Source organism: Aspergillus piperis, assembly GCF_003184755.1.
Source record: "Aspergillus piperis CBS 112811 unplaced genomic scaffold BO85scaffold_14, whole genome shotgun sequence".
NCBI lineage: Eukaryota > Fungi > Ascomycota > Eurotiomycetes > Eurotiales > Aspergillaceae > Aspergillus > Aspergillus piperis.
In genome coordinates, this window is record NW_020291604.1 from 862,004 (window position 1) to 886,316 (window position 24,313).

Below are 24,313 nucleotides of genomic sequence, written 5' to 3' on the forward strand. Positions count from 1 at the left end.
TCTCCAAGAATGGGCAGAGAACTGTTCAGCCGACTTGAAGCTGTGGGCAAATGGAGCCGGGGCCTTGAAAGTCGGAAAGGCATCCCTTGATGCTAGGCTGACCTCGAATCCGGATGCAAGGGTTTTCGTGGTAAATCTATTAGGGATGCTGCAAGCCTTTATAGAGCGGTGCGTTGAGACAGGTATAGCCAAAACACCCCTTTGAGCAGAAAGGATCGGGAGTGACTTCTTACTAGGAGCGGACGGGCACGGCGATGGGTTGGATCAAGCCATGCAGGATGTAAAATCCATCATAGGCCAATTGAGTCGAATCATGACTTCCATTCGCAAGGCTGGCATCAATGCACGAATTCAAAAGGCCGATGCTTCTTACGACCCTGGCCATCCGCAGGTCGAGGCTTTGAAAAGCCATTTGCAGCTGCTGTTACTGTCAAGACCCAGATATTATGGCACTCTACAGGCAGAGACTTCTTCGCACGGAGTGTTATTAGTCTCGTCCATAGATGGCACTATCGTGTCTGAGCCGCGGTCTTTGACTGTTATCCAGCGACGACTCATTGAGGCAAACCTGAAGCGGAGAAACCGATTCTTGTATGCTCAGCGTCACGCAATCAAGCTGTCCGACAGGGAACCCCCCCCAGCAAAGTCGATACCCACTTCTCGAAAAACACCACAGCCACTCATTCTCAATCCCAACGCAAGGTCAACGGACGAGCCTAAACTTCCCACAGTGTATAGCACAACGACCGCAACCGAAGTACAAGATCCAATCCCGTTTCCGACCCGAGATAGTGCCCAACCAGCGACTACTATCATATCTGCAATCAGCTCTCGTGTGACGTATCCCAAGCCTCCCCAACTGAGACCCGATCAAAATGTCTTCCAATGTCCGTGCTGTTGCCAGACATTACCAGCTTTCATGAGCAAAGGGAGTCAGTGGAAGTATGTATTGATTCCATGAGCATCACGATGAATGAATGCTAATCATATGGCCATCCAGAAAACATCTCTCCAGAGATATTCTTCCATACACATGTATTCTCGAAGAATGTCCTCGCCCCGAAAGAAATTACCATACAAAGGATCTTTGGCTGTCGCACATGTCCACAGACCATGGCGGCTTTCCCCATTGGGTTTGCCTCGCCTGCAATGAGTCGAGCGAGCGACCAACGTTTTACGAAGAATCGGCATTCACTAAACACTTAGATGAAACGCACTCAACGGGTATCAAGCCCCACCAAATACAGATGTTGGTCTCTGCCTGGCGTCGGAAAACACCAGTCACAGTTGGATCATGTCCGCTCTGTGGGCTGACAGACCTGGATGTCGAGGCCGTTTTGAACCATGTTGCCGAGCACCTGCATTCATTTTCGCTCAAATCTTTACCATGGGCGCCAGGAGACTCTGAGTCTAATTGGGACTCATATGGAGGCTATTATGAAGATCATCCTTATTTTGATACAGCAAGATCCGAAGATACACGAAGATCGGAAGACACTGGAAGTGTGGGATCAGGATCTATTGATCCTTTTGACCCACTGGACTATCTGCCTATTAAGGAATACGACGAGGAGCCAACGGAAAACAACCAATTGACAGAAGAACGAATTCACTGTCTTTCGGAGGATCCGGGTACTAACCAGGATATGATGGGTGTGTTTTTAGCTAGCATCGAGAACGAAGATCCTGTAACGGCACCCTTTCAAACGCCACCATCGCCAGCTAGCCCTGATAGCGATCTATCTGTGGACGTGGAAGAAGTAGGCCGGGTCTCTGAATCCCATCATCTTCCATCATTATCACTCACAGTACCTACGGATTCTGATGATGATGACTCTCCGGCCGTTCGACCGCCACTGCCAGCCCCATCTGACAGCGAACCCTCCACAGATGGAGAGGATGAACACCAAGATTCTGCATCGCATAACCCTCCGTCATCATCACCAGCCGAATCCGGTTCATATTCTAATAATGAGTCTGCACCTCCAGGCTTCCAGTCATCATCAGTGGCCGAGGAATGGCACCTGTCACACGATCTGTCACGATTTATTGATTTCGATGCAACTCCGCCCCACAGAGCTCAGAAGGCTGAAGCTGCCATTAACGCCGGAGCAGTAGCTACTGGATTCTTTTCATTTTCTGAGATGGTTCTTAGCCAACCCAGTCTCCCACAGGATATTTCTTCCGCCGGCGAATTACCGAGTACCAGTATTGTCCTTTATGATAGACATCATTTTCACGATTCCTTGGACACGCTTTATCTGCTGTGTTCTAACTGGGTTTCCGATTTTTCGGAACCCTTCAGCAATGTGTTATGTCGCTCACTCGATAACCTGCACCCCGCAAATAATCGTGATCGATTCCGCGATGCCATACTAAATGGATCCGACGTTGATGCGCTTCTTGCTGACCCTATTCACCGGCGACATATCTTCATGTCCGTCACGACGACTATGATCTGGGAATTCATATTCACGCGGTATCTATTCGGCTTGGAATGGTCAATACGCTCAGGAATCAAGCGGTTAGAGAAGGAATTAGGGCAGACTCTGCCACAGGAAGTAGTCCATCGCTGGCGAGCCACGACGTTGAATTCATTATCCCAGGATACCGAGTTGAAACAGCAGCAAGAGCGTGATATTCAAGCTGTTTCACTTACTATTATCGATACACTGATGTCTATACTATCGGAAAGGAGTCCTTATAAGCCTCGACTGCGCGAGGAGCTCGACGATGTATTACGCCTTGCTGTGAAACTCTCTGTTGAAATGCGTACGCAATTGGCAGAATACATTATGCTACCCCCTCTTCAGCCAGAGTATGACAGCCAAGGCAACTTGACAAGTCAGATCTTCTTCAACGCCTCGTTGATGCATGAGGAGAGTGGCGTGTATGCATCAAATGAACAGGCACAAAGTGAACAGGCTGTTGTTCACTTAGTCCTTTTCCCTTTGGTAGTGAGAAAGGGCGATGACGATGGCAAAGGAGACGAAGAGGTGGTTGTTTATCCAGCTCAGGTCGTGGTATCAGATATATTAGATCGTGGTAGACCTCACCCGTCGCCCTCTCATGACACAGGAGATGTTTCTGCTGCAAACGACGAGGCGGATTATGATTCGGACAGGACTTCGGCAGGTAGCGCTCCAAGTCAAGTGTCGGTCGATGTTAGAGGAGTGCCACTTTAGTTGCTGCTTTAGCTAATAATGAAGCCAACATGTGCGCACAAAGCACTTCTTACTTCTACAAACACGAAGTTTTGTATCACCCTCGAAGTAGTCGTTCCTTGGCTATATTTTTATAGTAGCAGACATCTCATCTTAAGCCTTCATGGAGATCTTTCCTTTCTTTTTTTTTTTTTTTTTTTTTTTTTTTTTTTTTTTTTTTTTTTTTTTTTTTTTTTTTTTTTTTTTTTTTTTTTTTTATTTCTCTTCTTCTTTCTTTTCTTTCTTTACTTCTTTTTTCCCTTCTATTGGAATTGTACCCTACAGAAGTCACTATTTACTAGATTCCTTAACCAATCAAGTCTCATTTCTGGACGATACGATTCCTGCCTTTCCACATACATGACTTTGTCACAATGGCGTCGTATCAGTCTTGTTTCAACTCACGACGAGATCATGCGGGAGCAGGAGCACTCCAAATTTAACTCTGAGTATTCGAAACATTTCTATTCGTCAATGATAGTATAACAATCATACAATTCCATAAGCTAATACCCATACATGCTCATATAAACGTCATGAGACATCAACCCCCTCATGCAGATACAGCTCCCCATCCACCTCCACCAGCAGTATTGATTACAATGCGATCGTGCGTCTTCATAGACACAGTGTTCTTTCCTCCGATATTGACCACGCGCTCCACGCCCGTATCCACATCTTTTGTGACCCAAAGGTTCATTCCAGGCTGTGCATCCTCGCCGCCCTCGAGTCCGTATGGGCGGTATACACGCCTCTCAGAAAGAATAGACACTTCCATGGGCGACAGGAACTCGATATCGCGAACCACACCGTCACCACCAGGGTTCTTTCCCTTGCCGCCGGATCCCTCCCGAAGGGTGAACTGTCGGAGCAGTGTTGGGTAGCGCTTCTCTAGAATCTCCGGGTCGGTGATACGCGTGTTGGTCATGTGTACGTGGATACCGGACTCTCCGCTCCAAGTGGGACCGGCACCGCTGCCTCCGGCGATGGTCTCGTAGTAGCCGAAGCCAGGGATAGTCTCGCCGGTTTCGGGGTCGCGCTTGGAGTTGGTGCCGAAGGTCAGGTTGTTACAGCATCCTTGGGAAGCGGCACAAGCGCGGAAGGCTTTGAGCACAACGTCGGTGATGCGTTGAGAAGTTACCACGTTTCCGCCGACCACAGCGGCAGACTTGGTGGGGGACAGGATACTAGGCGAGGGGACCTGGATGTCGATAGGTGCCAGACATCCCTGGTTGAGGGGCATGTCTGCGTTGATCATGCAGCGCAAGCAGTAGATGATGGCCGAGTGGGTGATTGCGATGGGTGCGTTCCACCCGCCGTATACCTCAGGGCCAGTACCGTCAAAGTCGAATAGCGCGGAACCATCCTCGCCGTTGATAGTGACCTCGAGCTTGATGGGTGTGCCGTCATCCATGTAGTCGACTGCCTCCAACGGTTGACCGCCGAATTTCTTGTGCAGATCCTTGAGAAGGTTGCGAACGGCTGTCTCGGCTGTGGCTTGGATGGCATACATGTACTTCTGCACCGTCTCAACGCCGTATTCGGCGAACAAGGCTTGGATCAGTGAGATACCGCGGGTGTTTGCTGCAATTTGTGCTTTCAGGTCAGACAGGTTATCGCTGACGCATCTAGCTCCGGAGCAGCCTGGGTACTGAGCCGGCTTGTGGACCAAGAGCTCCATCATACGCTCCTCGTCAAAGACGCCATTGCTGACAATTTTGTCTCCCTCAATTGCAGCACCCTCCTGCCAGAGTTCAGTAGACTTTGGTGGCATTGAGCCTGGGAGGATGCCACCAATGTCTGCGTGGTGGCCACGGGAAGCCACGTAGAACATGATCTCGGTGCCACCCGGTCGGTCGAACACGGGTGTAATGACCTATCGCTGTTAGCTGTGTAGTCGATTGGAGAGCGGATGGTAGACTTACAGTGATATCAGGCAAGTGTGTACCACCACTGCTAGGGTGGTTTGCCACTAATACATCACCGTCACGCAGATCACCGAGCCACTTCTGGTGCTGGTAGCGGACCGCAAATTGCATGGAGCCAAGATGCACCGGAACATGCGGCGCGTTGGCAACAAGACCTCCATCGGGGGAGAAGAGAGCACAAGAGAAGTCAAGACGCTCCTTGATGTTTGTAGATACGGATGTTTTCTGGAGCGTACGCCCCATCTGTTCGGCGATTGACATGAACCGATGGCCGAAAATACTAAGCCGGATCGGGTCAATACCTGAGGATCCACCCTCAACACCATTGACATGAGGGAGCTCCTCGAGGTCGATGACTATGCAAGTTTCCAGAATACTAGCGACGGCATTCGGGGCCACCACGACTGTTTGTGTTTCGTCAATGATGACGGCAGGGCCATGCACCCGAGTATTCTTCTCGAGCTTGTTCAATAGATACACAGGAGTATCGATCCGCTCAGAGTAACCGTCAAAGTATGCTTTCGAGGTGTTGTCCGGACCTCCACTGACATCCTTCAGGGTAGCCTCCCTCAGCTGTACGAGGGGGCTCTTTTCCGTCCGAACCTTTGAAGAGGCAATTGTGCGAACACGAATATCGTCAACTAGAACCGATCTGTCAGAGTTGAATCCGAATTCTCTGCGGTGTCTGGCACGGAACTGCTCGAGGAAATCGGAGTCATCCTCAGGCTTCAGGATCATCAGGCTGGTATCTGAACCCTCGTAGCGCAGGTTAAGATACAAATCGTGGCGAACTTGGTCGGCCGAAAAGCCTTGCTCTTGCATATCTTCAGTAGACGCCTTGATCATGTCCTCGAAGCGCTTGTCAAGTGTCGACTGGGAGGTCGAGTACTCCGTAGAGACCGGCTCTTGCGATTCCTTAACCACCTCAGCCAGCGCCAAGCCATACGCCGAAAGGACAGATGAGAACTTGTGAATGATAACGCGGGAAATTCCCAAGGACGCCGCAACGGTACACGCGTGCTGACCACCAGCACCGCCAAAGCATGCCAGGTGGTGGGATGCAGTTTCGAAACCGCGAGCTTCCGTCAGGTTGCGAATGGGGCGAGCCATCGACTCATCCGCAACCTTCAAGAAACCTAGTGCCACCTCCTCCGCTGTGAACTCGGATTGGCCCTTTTCTTTTCTCTCGGTATTGATCTTTTGCGTCAGCTCGCTGAAAAGCTTAGTCGTAATCTCAATGTCAAGAGGCTGGTCTTCATTGGGTCCAAAGATGTGAGGGAAGTATTCCGGAAGCAGTCGGCCGAGGAACAGGTTGGCGTCGGTAACGGTCAGAGGACCGCCTTTGCGGTAGCAGGCAGGGCCCGGATGAGCTGACGCCGATTCAGGACCGACGTAGAAGAGACCGTTGCGCCACGACAAAATAGAACCGCCGCCGGCAGCGACAGTGTTGATGTCGAGCTGAGGAGACTGAATGAGAACACCGGCCACCTTGGATCCGAAGACGTGCTCGAGGTGACCGTCAAACCGTGACACATCGGTTGATGTGCCTCCCATATCGAACCCGATCACTGGAGTCTTCTCCTGAGGATCCCAGCTCGTCGCAGCAAAGCCAACCACACCGGCAGCAGGGCCCGACAGGATCGCTTTCAGCCCGCTGAATCTGCGAAAGTCGACCAACCCACCGTCAGACTGCATAAACTCAAATCGGCATTCGTGCTGCTTCTCGAGCCCGCCCTCGAAGCTAGCCGAAATTGAGTCGATGTAGGTTTTGATGACAGGTGTCAGATAAGCATCTGCGGCCGCAGACATGCCTCGGGGAACCACCTTGATCATGGGCTGGAGTTTGGATGACAAGGTGACCGAGAAGCCCATGCTTTCAGCCAGCTCCCCGATGATGCGCTCGTGCTCAGGATAGGCGAACGAGTGGACGAGAGCAACCGAAAGGGACTGGTAACCCTTTTCCTTCAATTGTTGTAATACTGGACGCACCTCCTTAATGTCTAGTTCTTGTACTACCCGGAACTTTTCACCCGTTGTTCCCTCCACTACGCGAGCATTCTGAAAGCAGTCCTTGTCGGCGAGAGGGTGGCATGGTACGACACGCTCGTTAATTTCAACCACTTGCTCGGGCAAAACTCCGGGTCTAGCCATTGAGAGATCGAAGATGTTTGGTCGTGATTGGTCGCCAATCTTCAGGAGGTCACGGAAGCCTTTGGTGGTGAGGAGCACGGACCGCGCTCCCTTACGCTCCAGCAGAGCATTTGTAGCGACTGTGGTTCCCATGCGCAAGCTCCCAATGCGATCAAGTTTCAACGGCTGGCCTCGCGGGTGTGACTCGCCAGTGACGAGCTCAAGGATCTGGCGAATTCCCTCCGTCGGAGCATCTTGGTAGTGACCGGGGTCGACGGAAAGTAGTTTGAGGATGATGTCGGGGCGACCCGGGACCACGGCGTGGACGTCAGTGAAGGTACCACCGCGATCGATGGAGATGGTGATCTTGTCTGACCCGGGCATGATGAAGGTTAGGGTGAAGAAGGATGAAGAGGAGAGAGGGAGGAGTGAGGAGAACAAGAAGGAAAGGGAAAAGGGTATCAATGGCTGTTTTCAATCACAACATGGATGGAGGGGCATTCCCCAGGTTAAAATAACTGGGGGATGCGATAAGCCATTCCGCTGTCGTCACCGGACCTCCCTCTATGTCCGCAATCGTTCATTGGTTGTAGGTCACGTGTCGGCCCGATGCAACCCCCGGATCGGGGCAGCCGGACCGATCAAGCCGAATGCGATAACGGATGCTGATAACATCCTAGATAAGAAAGAGGTCTCATGAATGATCATGGCTCTTGGAGATGGAATATAGTGGGAATTAACTAAATTAGTGTCATACTTATAATGTGTCAGCAATATCATGCTAAGGAAAAGTTATAGTTACCGCTTGTATCCAACATGAATGTAGTCATTCTCCATAACCTCCATAGTAGTCCTAGTTGTGGTGGTATCTGAGCTGCGTAATGACAGGATATATATTCATTCAACACAGCAGTTTCAAGCCAGATGAACCACCACGTTGACTCAACTACTACTAAGTACAAACATATAAGACAAGCGATCAGAATGGTCCAATGAATCATTAAATGAATCGTACAATATGCTCAATGTTAAATATACTAGAGGGTATTTCATTTCTTCAAAGTATTCTCAATCCAATCAGTATCCATGTCAATGTCAATCTGGCCCAGTACCTCCTCCCACAGCCCAGGATCGTCGTTCACATCAAAGTTAAACGAGATTTCCTGCATCGACGGGATGTCTTGTTGTGGGGTCCAAGTGACCTCCCCCGTCGGGTGATCGACTGCATTCTGTGATGGTGTTGGCTGCTGTGTGCTACTGGGAGTAACGGGCACTCCCGCAGTGTCTCCTTGCTTGGAGCTCTTCTGACCAATAGACGATCGTAGTTCAAGAAGGAGGGAGTGACGAGCAGCCAGGTTGGTATTGCCTCGGTCAGCCATGTTGCGAAGCAAATTAATCGATATTTCCATTGCTCGGGAATTAGCAGCGTTGTAGGGGAATGCGGCATTGACCATCACAAGTAAAAGTGCGGCGGAAAAGATGTACTCTCCGTCTAGATAGCCATATGTGGCTAAACTTGGTGTTAGCGAAGTGACCCGAGATAGTTCCAAACGAATGACGAGTAGACGTACCAACCAAATTGTGCTTCGCTGCTGCATCCATTATAAGGGTGGTGGCTCGAGCTGCTGCCACACAGCTCTCAATCACCGCCACGGTGTTCTGCGATAGCCCTTCTTTCCAGTCCACGGTCGCAGAACCTTTATCTTCAGCATCGAGCCGGCGTTGAATTACATAGAAGACTAAAGGCCGTGCGGTCATGTTGACACAGGAATAAAAGTGTAAAAATATCGAGACCGACTCTCGATTGATGTGAGTATTTAGAGTGGAGAAGTCGATACGTAGACGATCAGGTATTCGTCGCAGCCAGTCCGAAAGCTCATCTGTAATACTCTGTACAGACACAAGCAAGTTGGAGCCGGATCGTGGCTTCTTGCGATAGATTTCTTCGTAACATGTCAATGGAGTCTCTGCTTGCGGGAATGAGGAGTTGGTCACATACCTTCGCCTATCCTACCCAATATCCGAGACAATTGTGTATAGTAGGTGAGGACGACCGATGGCCAAGGGACCACCTCGGTTGCGCTCTACTTAATGTTAGGAGAAATTTGCTGATGGAATCCTTATTACTTACCGTAGGCTGCGGCCATGTTGTCCCTATATCCTCATCGTGGATCGTAATCGGATTACCAGATTTGACGGACAGAAGCCTAGCAGGTATTAGTAAGTACTAAGGGGGGAGGGGCGTGGGCCTTACCGATCCAGACTATACACCGACCACCAAGCCCGCCGGCGACGATTCCGATCTTCTTCACTAACCTCTGGGTCCAGAACCTCCTGGTGAAGACCCAATGAAATAGCCATGCGAAGAGCAAGGCCGATCTGGATAACTTGCATTAGCAGTGGAAATCATCACATGAACCGAACTTACATAAAGAAATGCAGCGTCTCGACGATTGAGATTCTGCATATAATACGCAACATAGCAAAGAACCTCCACGAAGAATATAGAGCCTTCCTCGTGGATGTCGGGTAAGAAGCGCAGCGCATGTTTGAAATATTTGAATCCAGGAGGCCCGTCATCTCCGGACCACTGGTTCACCGAATACATCAGACCGAAGGCTATGACCAGTAACACCTGGCAGTATACTAGACACGACTCTCGATTGAGGGCATCAGAGGGTTGGCTATAAACGAAATGGAGCCGCTCTTCGAAATCATGGGGTTGAATCAAGGAAAATATTGTCCCAATATAGACATACTGTACCCAGTAGAGTCGTTTAGCGTACTCGAATGGGGGCAGTTGGGGTAGAACCCGAGGAGCTGAGCGACGCAGAGACAAAGGGTCATCATACAGTGGCCGCATATCCAATGCTAGGTTGGTTGATGAGGGATTTAAGCGTTTCGCCAAATGGGTGGTGGAAGATGCCCCGACATAATCTGGTTACTGATCAGCTCAGCTTCGCAGGTATCGGGACCTCAATACAAGCTTACGATGCTCTCCTGACCGATTCAAGAAGACATGACCTGTTTCATTGTACCACCAGTCATCTCGCTCGAGAGGCACCTCCACATTGTTGTAGGGACTGCTCTGGATGGTGGCAGGGGGGTTAGGGAGAGATACTGGGCGACCTTCATCTGCAGGAATTAATCAATCAAAAAATGTCATATATTGCTGTCATGAACGACTTGATGGCATACATACCTCGACGGCTGGCCTGTGCCTGGGCGCGAAGTTGATGAAAGTAGCTAAAGAATGAATGTTGGTCACCTGCTCAGGCATCCATTGCGTTCCTCTCAGGCTTCCAGGCTCACCTTTCGGGAATCGAGACGCGCTTCTCAGCTTCCGAGTAGACACACTTATGGCCCACCTCTGCGCATGCAGCACATGGATAAGGTGGGTTGCCAGCACACCGGGTCTTTCTGTTGCGGCATCGATTACACCTACAAAGGCATATTAGCTGACTAGTCTAGGACCCTAGCATATTATTGCTGACGCACGCGACCATTGACCGTCTCGCGTTGGGTTGGTGCTCTGCAGCTCGCTGCTGCAGCCCACCTCGTCCTTTTCTCTGAGCCATGGCAGAACGCACTGCTATTGATAGATCACAATCACCATGTCGCACACTCTATTGCAGGGGTTTTGTGCTGTCCGAAGCACTATGGGCTTGCTGTTGCGGATGCTGTCCACGGCTGGAGATGCCGATCAACGTCCAACAGTACGGAGTATAGCGGGGATGAGAGGGACCAGACACGTGGAATGAATCTCGCCGGGTTTAGAGAAAGAATGGCTGGGATACACACCGATCCAACAACAGTGATGGTAGCTCGGACTCCACTCGATAAGTGTGCCTGTGGTGTGACGGTAGGCAGTTGGCGCCCAAGCCAGAAGACTGCTCGATTCCCGCGCGATCGGCCTCTCCACGTTCAAGCGTGAGATGAACTTAAGGCAGGCTAATGTGCAGGCAGAACTAAATGCCACCCCTCAATAGGTTGCTATCTTCATCCAATCCTACGAGTTTATGGAAGGTGCTGATGACTTTGCTGTGATCAGACGACTTATCTGCCGTTACATTGCGCGACCCCACACTGTTGCTGTGTTGCAAGCCAAATAATGCTGGAAGCAGAGTGGCCGCACCTCGGCCCGACCGACAACGGACCCCCCTGAGGGGCACCAATTCTTATCACGTAATTACTTGGTGCCATTATTCACACCCAGGCACTGCCGGTTTAAAGTTCTGGCCTGAATCCACTCGCGTGCGGGTGCCTGGGGACCTTTTAGACCTGTCGCGCATCTCTGAGCCCATGACTTCACTGCCGGCCTGCTCCGATTCATTTTCTCGACTCGGGTTATCGCGGCTGTGGGAAATGGAAGACGATGATGTGTTTATCCCGACAGAGTGTCATCATCAGTCGATATAACCAAAACAGCGTCGCGTCCACTGGAGCAGAAAATGAACCAGCATTCTAGCTTCCGCCATGGGAGTAGGGGCCGTTGCAGTTATACTGCTCGCCTTGCTGACATTACTTCGCGCCTTCCGCAATTATAGCCGTCTACGTGCTATCCCTGGTCCTTCAGCCGCTGGATGGTCGGATTTTTGGCGCATATATGTTCGCAATAAATCTCACTACGGTCGGCGTCTGTCAGGTCTTCATCGAGAATATGGCACGGTTGTGCGGTTGGGACCGCGCTTCCTCAGTGTCGCAGATGGGTCGATTATAGGCCGTCTAGATCAGGGGGTCGATGAGGGGGTACGTGTTCAGCTTGTATTCAAACGACATTTGCTAATTGTCACAGTCACCAGAACCACACTATAGAAATGCGACACCCTCGAATAGCGTCACCGTCAGCCTGGATAATATTCAGACAACGCATTTTACCTGGGAATGCTCTCATGGTTTACCGGAGTACGAAGGAGTGATCGACCCGTCCACGAAACAACTCATCAAAGCGATACGAAGATACCGTGTATTGGATATAACCTCGTCTTTGCGCATATTTGCGACGACGTTTATAAATCAGCTTACCACCGGGGGTTTGTTACAGACTAGGCATGACAACATGAGAAGAGGCAGCCGATGGTTGAATATGTTCTCGACAGTTGAATTTATGCTCATCCGAAGCCCGGTGACGGCACTGAAGAGAGATCGTGGACGTCGACTAGCAACATGTGCGACATTGCCAGTGGTAGCGCCTACTGTTTCCGTCGAAGGGGACGATGCAGTTAGCTCAAATGGCCCTTTGCCAATGCGACAACGGTCGCGCGACGGAAGCCGGACGAGGCCAGATTCTAATGGCGTCCGTGGAGGGCACATTGTTGCTGGCACATTCATGTCGTTATTTTACTTTCTACTGAGGCACCAGGAGTTTCTTGATAGACTCAGGTTTGAGATAGACACTGCATTTGGTGTTGGATCGCTGTCAGACATACCCCGATGGAGAGAATTAAATAGGTTGTCCTACCTTGATGCCGTTCTGAAAGAGACGATGCGGCTGTCAGTGAACTTTGAAGAGGAGATCAAGGCACCAGTAGATGGTGTTATTGTTGCAGGTTACCCAATTTGCAAGAACACAACCCTAATGTGGAACTCCCATATTCTACACTTCGACAGTGGGACGTTTGGGAATGATGTTCACTCATTTCAACCTGAGCGATGGCTTTTGGCAGATGCACAACAGCGAAGCCGAATGGAGCAGGGATTGATATCCTTCAACCGCTGCGTGCGCGACCATCCAGAAGCCCAGGTGGCCTGGCTGGAATTGAAGAAAGTTGTTGTATTGGTACTTATGAAATTTAATGTGAGTTCATCAAATATTATACTGAAAGCTGGTCATTGACTTGGAATCCAAATAGACGCAGCTTCTTCATGCCGCAGAGCCTAGCATTGACGCCGACGGCAATTTTGCTCCGCCGTCGCTTATGGTTGGATTTACCCCAAGGGTTCCTGGATATTGAGGTACCAGCTTGGCGACGCATAACTCGTGCATTTTTCTTCTTGCTTTCCAGACCATTGGTGGCGTTTCGCCATCTTTGGCTTCCTACTTCTTTAGCTAAGATACCCAGATAAAGCAATTGCGATATAATCCTTGCCTTCGTTTACAGCATACCTCCCTATGCTATGTGATCTTCCATCAAGAATCAAACAACACAGTACCATATAGAGATACTCCATACTAAGCTTTCAATACGACGAGCACTCCCTACAAGCAATGCCAAGGCCCGGGACGGCGCGTACAATGGCGAAGCGCCCACTTACAGGACTCATCTACACGTCGATTGGCATCCATTCAATTAACAAATCCAGCAAGACACCGAGGTGATACCAATAAACTCCATATTGCACTACTATACTACCGAGCATAAAATTATCTCGAAACCACAGCCTCTCCTCAACACCACATCCCACCCACACCACCGCAAAAGAGCTCCCCTACTCATTCTCATCGACCCCAATCTCTGTCGTCTTGAACTTCCTCGCCGATATCTTTCTTTTAAAGAGAATATCCGCCTCACGATACGACCGATGCTTCAACTCCGGCAATCCAAAGTACGCCCCAATCCACACCACCAGCGCGGTACATCCCCAAACATACCCGCACTTGCCGGCCAAGTTCCATCCCGTGGTATTGAGCATCCGCGACGAGAGATAAATCATCGGGATTTCAGTTATGTAGTATGCGGACCGTCCAACGGCTGTACTCAACGCGCGGAGTCGCACCGACGATGTCTCGGAGATGATGGTGTACGAGATGGGACCTTGTGCGCCGGCGTAGACCACGGAGATGATCACGCCGAGACAGGCTTGCGCGTAGTTCGTCTTGTGGTTCTGTGGTACGGAGGCGATGATACCGAGGATGAAGAGGAAGGTGATGTTCGTGGCGGTGCCGTAGAGGAAGACGGTGCGCCGGCGGAACCAGGAGGTCAGGACCCAGGAGACGGCGTTGGCAACGAATTGGAGACAGGTGGTGATGAGGTTCAGTTGGAAGGATTTGTCGGCGGAGATACCGGCCTCTTTATACATTGACAAGTCAGAGAGAGAGACCACTGGGAAAGTCAAGGATGGGGGTAGGGACTCACGCTCGAAGAAATAAGTGGCCTGGTTCGCAATCAAGTTACCCGCAAAGTTTTGCGACGCATAGATGAGACAGGTGATGATTGTTCGTCTGCGATCGGTACCCTTCCAGAGATCGAGAAGCGTGGGATTACCGCCTGTTTCCTCTTCGATCTTGACGGTACGCTCGATCATGGCGAGGGATTGGTGGGCTTGTTCTTCGGTTTTGGCGCCCAGGCGTTTGATAGATTTCAGGGCCTCTTCTTTGCGGCCGCGGCGGATGAGCCACCAGGGGGATTCGGGGGCGAAGAAGAGGAGGACCATGAGGGGAGTCTAGAGATGATTGATCGTTAGTGGATTGTTGGTTGTTGACGTATGGCATTGGAGGAGAGGACTGTACCGGGAAGATCCACTGCAAGGCAAGTGGTGCGCGCCATTCCCACTCCGTAGTGAGAGAGTTGTAACCGTAGGTGGCGCCCGCGACGATGATGGAACCAATGGACCAACTCATTTGCAGGGTGGCCGTGACTGCAGCGCGAAGGGGCAGAGGGACGACTTCACTGGCGTAGGCTGGGGAGTTGGCAATGAAGAAACCCCATGGGACACCTTCTAGGGCTTGGCCGACCACGAGGAGGGTGAGGGAGTTCGCCTATACAGAAAGATGTTAGGTGAGGTGGAAGTGACATTCATGTAAGCAGGCCACGTACGAAGAACGAGATGAAAATTGTCGCATTCATGAGAACAAGACCTAGCATAGTCGTCCAGCGGTATCCGATCCTGTTAGTGATCGGTCCGGCCAGATACACACCGACGAAGGCACCGCATTGGCCAGATTGGAATAGAGCACTTTGCCATTTGGTCGGGATGGCCCAGACACCGGGTGAGGTTTCGACGCCGAAGACCTTGGAGAAGTGATCGAGTGCGACGAAGTTGGTGTTGAGGAACATGTCGAAGGATTCCATGACCTACGAGAATTAGTATGTCAGCACCTGGCAATTAATTCGGTGAATGAATGTAGACAAAGCTTACAATGGTGAAGCACATGAGGAAGGCCCAGAAACAAGCCCAGGGGTACTGCTTCGCAGCCTCCCAGACACCCATTTGATGCTCATAATTCTCACCATCAAAGGCTTCATGCATAAGCTCAGGGTTATCCAGAACCTCAGACTGGTGGATGTCCACCTTCTCGCTCTGAGGCTTCTCATCCCGCTGTTCGGCGACGCTTTCGGCCGCCATCTTGTCGGATACCAGGGCTCAACCACCGAGTGACTTGGGGAAGAGCTACGAGAGGTGGGGAAAGAAAGTCTCAGAGAAGGGAAGGAAGAAAAGCATCGGCCAAGAGGGCGGGATGAAGGTCTTAAATTGACCTGACTTAATTATTCTACCCCATGTAACTGTGTGACTTGGAAAGTGAGTGCCGCCCGGCGTTTTCCCCCTTTCCACCACAGCCCAGGAATAAGCAACCCAGCAAGGGCGCAAGTGAAAATGCAGGCCCTCGACCAAAAGAATACGAGCTAAATGAACTTAAAATGAGACAAGTCCAGGTCACTAACGTGGTTGAACATGTGGTTGCTTGTCTCCACAGAATTACCCCATTGGTCCGGGATAAGCAGGGCTAATGTACTAAGTTAGTAGTTAAGGACCACCAACATTACCCAGCGGTGACCAGCTTTGCGGGGGAAATGCCAATTGGAGATGCGGGGCCCCAGATGACTCCTGAGATTCCCGCATGGACCTCGATTCCTGTCATCCTCGGCTGGTGGTTGGCGGAATATCTGACGCCACAGCGCGTTGGGATTGGTTGTGAAGCCTTTAGCTAGGGGGCGGCCAGGTTACAAGCCCTTTTGGTGTCACTGGAATCCTCACCATAGGAGGCCTTGCTTGATTTTAGCTAACTCCGGGCAAGATATTAACCACGCGACACGTGTGAGAGGATTGATTTAGTTCTTTGAAGTTCATTTTGTGACATGGAGGGACGAAGACTTCACGTTGGTCGAACAGTAATAGTATTGAATGATCTGTAGGTAAAATGCAGCGATGCTAAGAATATACCAAGCCCTGCCAAGTACCCATTAAGCCCCCTACCGTTTTCTAGGCTTTTCTGCCGAACCCTCGGCTACGTGCAGAGAAAAAACAATCTCAGTCCCAGTGATGATTTCACCCTCTGGGACTACCACCTAATCAAGCCACTTGTGATACATTGACCAAGCTTTGATTTACGCGTGACTTGGTGGTTGCCACTAGCTACATTCAGATGGTCACATTAATTGGTTGCAGTAGTAGCTGATGCCCCGTGGATAAGCAAGCCGCGGCTGGCTGGATTGGATACAACGCCACCGTTGTTTTTGTAAGTCCTGGGCTTCGTACACAGAGTTCCCCTCTCCAGCAAGCCATTACCTCTGTATCATTAAATGTCGATAGTTGCAAGATAGATGTTGGTGATGTTCCATTGCTCCTTCTCAAACGTCTGCCTGAAAACACAACTCAATCCGCGGTCCTCAAATAATCAACAATACTCAATGAATAGCAGTATCTAACCGAGCACCATCTAGACCCGGCTAGACGCGCCTCATTAGGCAAGGATGAAGCCTATCCGGCCTAGTAGGTGATATAGGATCCCGCCACCTGCGGACTAGCGCAAACGCAACACAGGCCTTAAGAGTCACCACTAACCATAAATTACTCCAGAGACACTGCATCGCGCACATGTGAATTTAACCGAAACTTCTAACAGCCCGACGCTGGGGCCGCATCCTGACAGCTCAACGGTAGCTTACCCCAGCTCCACGTGCGCGGGCTTGCGGCTTTAGGAAGCTTTCCAAGCTACTGTACGTAGACCTTTTCCATTATTGCGCCACCGTACTATGGAAGTAAGGCGTTATCTTTATCTTCCGCTTAGCGGAGGACAGAATCAGGCGTCAGTGTCTTGGTATGAGCTGAGCTTCGTTGGGCTCAGTATTCCCTTGTTGCTTTTCGCGCCCTACGAACAAGATTCATAGGATGAGCGCTCTAACCGAATGATAGATTCTATCCTGCCTGTCGATGAATAGTGCATCTCAATTAAAAGTTCCCGCAGGACTTCTATTTTCCTTCGGCTAATATCTGCTGTAATTTAATCAAGGATACCACACGTTCTGGGTAATCAGAACTCTGACCTCTCCATATGGTCTGATCTGACCGAAATAAACTTCCTCTACTTTTCACAAGCGTTAATGATAAAGTTGGCTTGCTGATGCTTTGCTTTCGGTTCTATAGGGCTAGAATATTTGGTGAGCTCACGTGGCTCTTATAGTTAGTTCACTATAGCCCACAATATGTAAAGCCCTGCAAGGAATCAGAGAGTGGGCATGACAGCTGGCGGTAGAGCTTCCATTCTGACACTGCATGCGATCGGCTTATTGCTGTCTGGATTGCTATTATGCGAATAGAAATTGATATAGTCCGCTGTTGTTATTACCAGCGAAGTGACATGTCTTTATAGCACAACCGGATAGGGCAGAGTCTTCAGTTGGCAGCTGGCATTCATGCCTTGGGCACTAAACATAGCATCGAACTTCCGCAAGGGATGAGTAGTCTTGCCCAACTACTTCAATACCCTAGCAGACATAAACATCTCATATTCAACCCTCATCTTCCACCTGCTAATTTCACATGGCTCTCATGTCCAAGGAGTTAGACGTTAACCCATCGGAAGTTGAATTCCTCGAAACGCTAAAGGAAAGCAAATACTCCGTAGTGTTCAAAGTGCGCTTCCGTGAAAAGCTATGCGTCATGAAAGTGGTAAGCCAGCACCCCCAGTCAATATACTGCCTTCTCACTTAATATCAAAGTACCATGATCGAGAACCAAACGAACTTGACCCTCCCGACCGCATAGTCAACCTCTTCATCTCCGAATCCACCGCCTACCACCGACTAGAATCCAAAGGCTTATGCCAGAGAGGCGTTATCCCAAACTTCTACGGGACGATCAGAAAAGTCCAACCGGCTGATTGGCCAGATCTCCACATGTTCCTTAACGACAAACTACCGCCCAATGCTGTCCTAATTGAGTATATTCCACACCTGCAGCAAATTGACCTATCCAACTACTCACCACAGCGCCTGGCTAAACTCCGTGAGATTCTCGACGATATACACGCGGCGGGGGTTCTTCATGCTGATCCAAAGCCGCGTAACATGATGGTTTCCGTAGTAGAGGAGGAGGAAAGGGTAGTCTGGATCGACTTTGACTCTGCACAGACATTCACAGAGTTCGTTGATCTCTCGCCAAGACAACAAAGATGGTTCGATAAGGAGAATGAGATGATGGATTATTTTGTTGATGCGTTGGTGAGGTTTTGTGGTTTCGTTGTTCACTGTTTTTGTTTGCTGACTGTGGAATAGGCGAAGGATTTCGATGGAGGAAAGCTGAATCACACGATTTCGTACTATTATGAATGGTACGTGTAGATGGAAAAAATGTTTACTTTGGTTACGTAGTAAAAGACGTTGTTGCTCTGAATTGGTAACTTCGAAGTATACCCTAGGAGTTACTGGTAGCGTTGAACGGTTGGTCCTTTAGTGCTGTGTTTATCTTCTTTCAGTGGAACCTAAGCGTCGGAGATTTTGTTTAAAAGGGCGGTGCAATAAGTGATGGAAGCCATCTATTACTACTGGCCTTGCGATATGCCTTTACTTCTGCAGCACGCAATATTCTACGAAAACAACAAACCGGCAAGATGAGGTAGTATGCTGTTTCGGAAAGATACGGAATGAGTGTGTTGACTAGTATCACGTGTAGCTCAACTCGGACTATACCGGAAGTAACAAAGCGCATGCATACACTGAAACATGACATCCTAGCAAGTAGTAATCGCGATAAAATTAGTTACAGGGTAGTTTCTTTGTCATTGATTTATTCATATCTTCTTCATTATATATGTCATAGTAATTTCATCACATCTCAATGAAACTGTGTGCTGTGTCCAGTCTGGCCAACGCTATGGGTATCAACGGAAAGAGTGCTATTTTTAGTAGTCGTGTGGTGGCCATTTCTCATGCAGCCCAAGCATCCTTCAACACCTTCTGTCCCTGAGCCAGCGTCTTCGCGGGAACCTCCCCTAGCCATTGTGGCTCGAGACGATCAAGGTTCGCCTCGATCTCCCAGGCGCGGCCACCCTCGACGTACATCGAGGTACCGTTGAGTGAGTCGTCCACGAGCACGCCAACAGCCACCTGAGCCACCTGGAGAGGAGAGCTGATGGGAAGGCCCTCCTCCTCCCACCGGTCGCAGAGCTTCTTTGTTACAGCCGGGTGAGTCTGGGTCATCCAGGGGCAGATGGTGTTGATGCGGAGGTTGTGCTTGTAAGGGGAGATGAAGTAGGGGCGTAGGGAGCGCATTAGGCCTTGCACACCGTGCTTGGCTGCTTGGTAAACAGACACACCGGGGGTTTCCTTGAAACCTGCGGCGCAAGAGAATAATGTAATGGAGCGGTCTACTCCAGGGCCACGGTTATGGCGGAGGTAGGCACCAGCGAGACGAACGACGTAGAGGGTCCCAGTGAGGTTGACGTCAAGGTCTCTGGTGGATGGGGGCTTTTCATGGTTAGCAGGGTCTCTCAGTAGGTAAGTTGTGAGGTAGCTTACCTCGCGCACAGCCTGGAGGCTTAGGGCATGGTCAAACCAGTTCTCCTTTGGTTCCATACTGCCAGCAGTAACAACGACATGATCAATGCGCTTGTAGGTCTTGAACGTGAAGTCAAAGAGATCAAGCACAGATTGGTAGTTCGTGATATCAGTCTCTTGGAAAGAGGAGCGCGGAGGCTTCGGGGGACCTGAGGGGTCCCAGTAGACAGGCCATTTGTCACGGCACTTCCGGCTCAAGGGGGCACCGGCGGTAGAATCAATGTCGCCAATGATTACGTAGGCGTTGTTCTCACAGCAAAGCTCTACGAGACTGGCGCCGATGCCATTGGCACCTCCTGTTTAAGGTATACGTTAGCATTGGTGATGTGAGAATCGCAAAACGCGTTTCCGGAACCACGTACCCACAACGAGAACAACCTTTTCCTCCAAAGCTTCCCGCGTGATGTCAGGATGAAATTGGGTGATAGGGGTGGCCGAATTGGAGGACTGAACTGGCTCAGTTGGGGCGATCATTGTGATAGGTTCGATAAGAAGAAGAAGAGATAATTTGATACGAACTAGAATAGCGAAGGAAGAATAGAAGTATGGATTGAGGCCAACAGCTGGGGTTCGAGGGGCCTTTTATGCGGCACGACGGACGGATTGTCTTTGGCATCTTTAGCACGCCTCTCCCAATTTTGCAGGGGACGAGAACATGTGGTCCCAAGCCAATGAAGATGCAGGAAGGAGAGCTGCTCGCATTTTGGGACTTCTGGACCTAGTGGGGACTGTATCGGGAAAGTGTAACTGTCGATGAGAGAGCGGGATGAGATAGGCGGCGTAGCTGCACCAGAATCGGATTTCGTTGGACAATGCTGAGGGGAACTCCACCTTAAGTTTGATTCTCCGCCTGCCAGACGTCTTATCCACAGTGGAACGATTGATCGGCGATTGCGGGGGGGAGGATGAGGGAATCCGGGGACATCTGGAAAAGTGGGTTTGTTGCTCGAGATAGATGTATACCGAAGAGAAGAATGGCAGAAACGATAGCAGTTGCGGATGGATAGGGAAAGTAAGGGGAAGAAGACGAACAAAAGAGAGAAGGTTAGACGATTCGGAGTACCTAGCAAAAGTCCCACTTGCTCCCCGTGGATTTTGAGTTTCCCCTCTCGGATGACCCCATTCCTATCCCCGTCTCCTCCCATTCATCCAAGCCATTCCGATGCTTGGTGCATGTACTCCTTACTATTTTCTAGTCACTACCGGGGTCACTGCCTGCGATGGGAATGAAAGATAACCACAAACTGCAGTGTCTACGCCCCCCTCCTACTCACCACGGAACACGAAAATTCAGTCACCCCCCTTTACCACAACGGAGGATTCATGGATCAATATCCCCTCCAGCTGCTCAGCCGTCGTTGGTTAGCCTCCTGCAATTGGTTGGCATCCCGTCAGCCACCCTCTGCAAGCCCGGGCCAGTCAAGAACGATACACAGTAGAGGTGGCTGAACTCCATGCCGAGCCGATAGAGAACAGCCAGCCACGGAGCGGCCAGTGCAACCTTGCACTGTAGCCTGGACAGTGTTGGCGTCGGAGTAATGCAGGGGTGTAGTGCTCGAATCAATTGATTAGATGATCCGTAACCCGTTACGGTTACCGAGACAGTTGGAGGCCATTGAGGATAATATACATGATTGGCCGATGGCGGATTTAGCAGGATGCCGAGACATCATCCCAGCAACGGCTGGCTATGCGTTCCATCCGAGGCTGATAGGCGCAGTGAGGGCCTATCACAGTAACAGGCAGGTATTGCGCGACACCACTGCCAGTGCTGCCACTCGGCAATGGTCCCCAATTAGCCTTTCATGTCATGGCACATCCTGCCATGGCCTGTGCGCAATTGAGTTCCGTCTCACTTTACCTTTCGAAACGTGCAGCCCGCTTTCTAGGAGCTTACTCTCGACCACTGGACCGCCGATGTCTGCGCAATTAGACGTATTGATGGACTGAAACTACATCAAAACATACATGTGAAGCTAGAAGGTGCGAATGGTGATGCAAGAGGCTTGTCGAAGCAACTGTGGTAAGGTCAATGGGGAGGACTCTATCCCAGTACAGCGCTAGGACTGATCACGGAAAAGCACCGAGACTTAGTCGGGGTCTGCTAAGACCTTCATTTCCAGCCAGCAGCAGCTAATCCCGGACGGTCATCCCGCCGGATGGACCTTGCCTATCTTGTTCCATCTTGCAGCATCTGCGGACTACCGTACTCCGTCGGGGATACCTACATGTTGCTCTACGTTCACTTGAGTGCAGAGGCCGTTAGAAGATGGTAGTGATCGGAGAGGAGAATGAGGAGATCGGTAGGGAGGACGCAGTAGTGTGGGACTGGATCAGCCGAATATTACGATGGAATCGCATCGATACTTCGCCGCCTGTACTTTTTCTCGTGGTTCCCCACTGGCTCCACTAGGCAATTGCAAGTACACAGCATGGTAAGCAGACAACAGCATTGTACTCGAACCCCTCGCAGACCTTCTGGACGAAGATCGATCGGCTTAAGCATTAAACATTTGCCACCCCCAGATCTGTCCAAGTTGATCCTTTTAATGGTCGGTTATGGTAGCCGAAAGTGGGTTACGGAGTATACTGTTAGACAGTTGATAAAGGGGAGTTAGAGGGGTGATGCCTGTGGTTTGAATCTCTAGAGCAAACAAGTGACCAGTTTGGAACCGCCGGAATGGGCTATCGTCGGTGATTGATCGTCTAGCTATTGGGCTACAGAGCATAGCCCGACGGACACTAAATGACGAGCTGATCCCTATTCATTCATATCCTGGTCACATCAATTTAACCCTTTGAGTGTCATATGGCCATCCAGAGGGATGTTGCGGATATATGTGCCCAATCAGTAGCAACCCATAATTTTATGGTGCTATGTGCTCTGTACCTAAAAGCCCTGGCAGTGTCGTACGGACTCGCGACCGGCAGATTGGCCATTCTAACTATTCGTTACTCAAAGAATGACCGGCCACAGTGAGGCTAAGAGTGGGTTGTCCATGCATACCATTTGAAGCCTCAGGCACCAAATATGGGTGATAAACATGGCCATTGCTGATCCGACCATCGGCGATCCTTGAGTTACCGCCTTAGGTGTGCCTAAGGGATCCTCTTAGAACACATTCAACTTCTCAAGCATGAAGCCTGGACCCCGTTGCTTATGAAGATGTGACCCATGGTAGAGACCTGCCAGAAGCCGGCAGCCGATGGGGTTACATGATGGCATGGTCTACGTCACCACCCGAGCATCCAGACCCTGCCGGTTTATAAATGGATTACCATGTACAACCCTGGATGACATATGCTGGATCTAATGGCAACTGCTGTTAAAATGAACGGTTTGTCAAGGTGCTTGGGAAGACAGATCATACAACACGCGAAAACACCTTTCTTCAGCAATACGACCCCACTACGTCTTTCTGGCGTTCATCTCCGAAGATACTCAGACCAGAGCTCAAAATACAACGGCAACATGACTACTCAACCTCCCAAGAACGAGATGGTGTACATGCCAGGGGTGATGTCACCGAGTCGATCGTTTGGGGTATTCCGTAAGGTCCTTCACACTGGTCTGTATTCGCAATTTGTGGCGATGGAAGTTCCGGTCAACGGCGAAATTGGTGACGAGGTTAGCTATTCTTCCCACGAACGACTATTGTGATTTATGGAAAAAATTAACCATGACTTCCAGATTCATACCGTCGATCAAGTGCTGATATTCACCCATGGCACTGGCAAGGCAATTGTTGCTGGGAAGGAACAAGAGGTCAAACAGAACGATGTCGTCATAGTCCCGGCTGGCACTCAACACCAGTTTCTGAATATCGGAAACACGCCACTCGAAGTCGTCACCATATACTCCCCGGCTGAACATGACCCGCGTACAGTACATCAAACCAAGGCAGAGGGCGATGCACAGGAAGAGGCTGGCGAGGATAAAGCACCAGAGTGGAGTCAACGGAGCAAGTCGGAGAACGAGAAGATTGGGCTGGTCATTCCGCCATAAGCAGGGAACGGTATATACTCAACCGATCAGTCGGATGTATCTACCCGGAGTCTATATTCTTGTGAACAATTGGCTGAGATGATTGTAACACACGGTGCCACGTCGACATCAGCGTAGTCAGACGGAGCCTAAACAGTTCTAATCGAAATCGATCCAGTACCTTGGAGTTCCAGAGCCTGATATAGGGGCTGAGTTTGAATATTATCTGATGCTGGAGTCGCCGAGAATCCGGGTCGGTAATCATAGACGTAGACAATGCTGGTATTTTTTTTTTACTTTTCTTTTCTTTTCTTTTCTTTTTTTTTTTTTTTTTTTTTTTCAGAAAACCAA

The 24,313-nt window shown here is 50.2% G+C and overlaps 9 protein-coding genes across 9 annotated transcripts; 5 read left to right on the plus strand and 4 right to left on the minus strand.

The window, feature by feature from the left end:
* The first annotated feature begins 121 nt into the window (after positions 1-121).
* Positions 122-3,246, plus strand: BO85DRAFT_451204 (uncharacterized protein). The gene is made up of 2 exons (XM_025660536.1): positions 122-942; positions 1,001-3,246. Exons 1-2 carry the CDS (start codon positions 314-316, stop codon positions 3,183-3,185), a joined length of 2,814 nt encoding a protein of 937 aa, XP_025513907.1. The 5' UTR covers positions 122-313; the 3' UTR covers positions 3,186-3,246.
* Positions 3,247-3,531: 285 nt separating this feature from the next.
* On the minus strand, positions 3,532-7,720 carry BO85DRAFT_479428 (5-oxoprolinase). The gene is made up of 2 exons (XM_025662953.1): positions 5,129-7,720; positions 3,532-5,079 (listed from the first exon to the last, which is right to left on the minus strand). The coding sequence occupies exons 1-2, from the start codon at positions 7,643-7,645 to the stop codon at positions 3,757-3,759; spliced, it is 3,840 nt and encodes a 1,279-aa protein (XP_025513908.1). The 5' UTR covers positions 7,646-7,720; the 3' UTR covers positions 3,532-3,756.
* A 348-nt stretch (positions 7,721-8,068) lies between these two features.
* Positions 8,069-11,235, minus strand: BO85DRAFT_424927 (transcription factor domain-containing protein). The gene is made up of 10 exons (XM_025658063.1): positions 10,760-11,235; positions 10,574-10,702; positions 10,464-10,507; positions 10,253-10,396; positions 9,690-10,198; positions 9,516-9,640; positions 9,393-9,468; positions 9,261-9,345; positions 8,833-9,204; positions 8,069-8,771 (listed from the first exon to the last, which is right to left on the minus strand). The coding sequence occupies exons 1-10, from the start codon at positions 10,837-10,839 to the stop codon at positions 8,311-8,313; spliced, it is 2,025 nt and encodes a 674-aa protein (XP_025513909.1). The 5' UTR covers positions 10,840-11,235; the 3' UTR covers positions 8,069-8,310.
* A 502-nt stretch (positions 11,236-11,737) lies between these two features.
* Positions 11,738-13,215, plus strand: BO85DRAFT_440273 (putative cytochrome P450 monooxygenase; the record flags this gene model as incomplete). Its single annotated transcript, XM_025658755.1, has 3 exons — positions 11,738-12,010; positions 12,057-13,058; positions 13,114-13,215. 3 exons carry the CDS (start codon positions 11,738-11,740, stop codon positions 13,213-13,215), a joined length of 1,377 nt encoding a protein of 458 aa, XP_025513910.1.
* Positions 13,216-13,690: 475 nt separating this feature from the next.
* Positions 13,691-15,547, minus strand: BO85DRAFT_375705 (putative MFS maltose transporter; the record flags this gene model as incomplete). Its single annotated transcript, XM_025656184.1, has 4 exons — positions 13,691-14,644; positions 14,712-14,960; positions 15,019-15,276; positions 15,341-15,547. 4 exons carry the CDS (start codon positions 15,545-15,547, stop codon positions 13,691-13,693), a joined length of 1,668 nt encoding a protein of 555 aa, XP_025513911.1.
* Positions 15,548-17,922: 2,375 nt separating this feature from the next.
* On the plus strand, positions 17,923-19,037 carry BO85DRAFT_401309 (uncharacterized protein). Its single transcript, XM_025657152.1, has 3 exons — positions 17,923-18,091; positions 18,142-18,642; positions 18,697-19,037. Exons 1-3 carry the CDS (start codon positions 17,963-17,965, stop codon positions 18,760-18,762), a joined length of 696 nt encoding a protein of 231 aa, XP_025513912.1. The 5' UTR covers positions 17,923-17,962; the 3' UTR covers positions 18,763-19,037.
* A 211-nt stretch (positions 19,038-19,248) lies between these two features.
* BO85DRAFT_70562 (putative 3-hydroxyacyl-CoA dehydrogenase) lies at positions 19,249-20,713 on the minus strand. Its single transcript, XM_025665606.1, has 3 exons — positions 20,340-20,713; positions 19,939-20,273; positions 19,249-19,887 (listed from the first exon to the last, which is right to left on the minus strand). Exons 1-3 carry the CDS (start codon positions 20,449-20,451, stop codon positions 19,348-19,350), a joined length of 987 nt encoding a protein of 328 aa, XP_025513913.1. The 5' UTR covers positions 20,452-20,713; the 3' UTR covers positions 19,249-19,347.
* Positions 20,714-22,377: 1,664 nt separating this feature from the next.
* On the plus strand, positions 22,378-23,088 carry BO85DRAFT_451210 (uncharacterized protein). Its single transcript, XM_025660537.1, has 2 exons — positions 22,378-22,918; positions 22,985-23,088. The coding sequence occupies exons 1-2, from the start codon at positions 22,787-22,789 to the stop codon at positions 23,033-23,035; spliced, it is 183 nt and encodes a 60-aa protein (XP_025513914.1). The 5' UTR covers positions 22,378-22,786; the 3' UTR covers positions 23,036-23,088.
* Positions 23,084-24,205, plus strand: BO85DRAFT_451211 (cupin domain-containing protein). The gene is made up of 2 exons (XM_025660538.1): positions 23,084-23,605; positions 23,669-24,205. The coding sequence occupies exons 1-2, from the start codon at positions 23,309-23,311 to the stop codon at positions 23,981-23,983; spliced, it is 612 nt and encodes a 203-aa protein (XP_025513915.1). The 5' UTR covers positions 23,084-23,308; the 3' UTR covers positions 23,984-24,205.
* Positions 24,206-24,313: the final 108 nt, after the last annotated feature.

Coding starts and splice junctions, on each gene's coding strand:
- BO85DRAFT_451210 (XM_025660537.1), top strand. CDS start 22,787: ATGGCCATCCAGAGGGATGTTGCGGATATATGTGCCCAATCAGTAGCA. Junction 22,919..22,984: donor CGACCGGCAGATTGGCCATT/CTAACTATTCGT, acceptor GTCCATGCATAC/CATTTGAAGCCTCAGGCACC.
- BO85DRAFT_401309 (XM_025657152.1), top strand. CDS start 17,963: ATGGCTCTCATGTCCAAGGAGTTAGACGTTAACCCATCGGAAGTTGAA. Junction 18,092..18,141: donor AGCTATGCGTCATGAAAGTG/GTAAGCCAGCAC, acceptor TTAATATCAAAG/TACCATGATCGAGAACCAAA. Junction 18,643..18,696: donor ATTATTTTGTTGATGCGTTG/GTGAGGTTTTGT, acceptor ACTGTGGAATAG/GCGAAGGATTTCGATGGAGG.
- BO85DRAFT_451204 (XM_025660536.1), top strand. CDS start 314: ATGACTTCCATTCGCAAGGCTGGCATCAATGCACGAATTCAAAAGGCC. Junction 943..1,000: donor AGCAAAGGGAGTCAGTGGAA/GTATGTATTGAT, acceptor ATGGCCATCCAG/AAAACATCTCTCCAGAGATA.
- BO85DRAFT_70562 (XM_025665606.1), bottom strand. CDS start 20,451: ATGATCGCCCCAACTGAGCCAGTTCAGTCCTCCAATTCGGCCACCCCT. Junction 20,274..20,339: donor AAAGGTTGTTCTCGTTGTGG/GTACGTGGTTCC, acceptor TACCTTAAACAG/GAGGTGCCAATGGCATCGGC. Junction 19,888..19,938: donor GCCTCCAGGCTGTGCGCGAG/GTAAGCTACCTC, acceptor AACCATGAAAAG/CCCCCATCCACCAGAGACCT.
- BO85DRAFT_479428 (XM_025662953.1), bottom strand. CDS start 7,645: ATGCCCGGGTCAGACAAGATCACCATCTCCATCGATCGCGGTGGTACC. Junction 5,080..5,128: donor CACACTTGCCTGATATCACT/GTAAGTCTACCA, acceptor TAACAGCGATAG/GTCATTACACCCGTGTTCGA.
- BO85DRAFT_424927 (XM_025658063.1), bottom strand. CDS start 10,839: ATGGCTCAGAGAAAAGGACGAGGTGGGCTGCAGCAGCGAGCTGCAGAG. Junction 10,508..10,573: donor CGCGTCTCGATTCCCGAAAG/GTGAGCCTGGAA, acceptor TTCATTCTTTAG/CTACTTTCATCAACTTCGCG. Junction 9,346..9,392: donor CAACATGGCCGCAGCCTACG/GTAAGTAATAAG, acceptor AACATTAAGTAG/AGCGCAACCGAGGTGGTCCC.
- BO85DRAFT_451211 (XM_025660538.1), top strand. CDS start 23,309: ATGAACGGTTTGTCAAGGTGCTTGGGAAGACAGATCATACAACACGCG. Junction 23,606..23,668: donor ACGGCGAAATTGGTGACGAG/GTTAGCTATTCT, acceptor CATGACTTCCAG/ATTCATACCGTCGATCAAGT.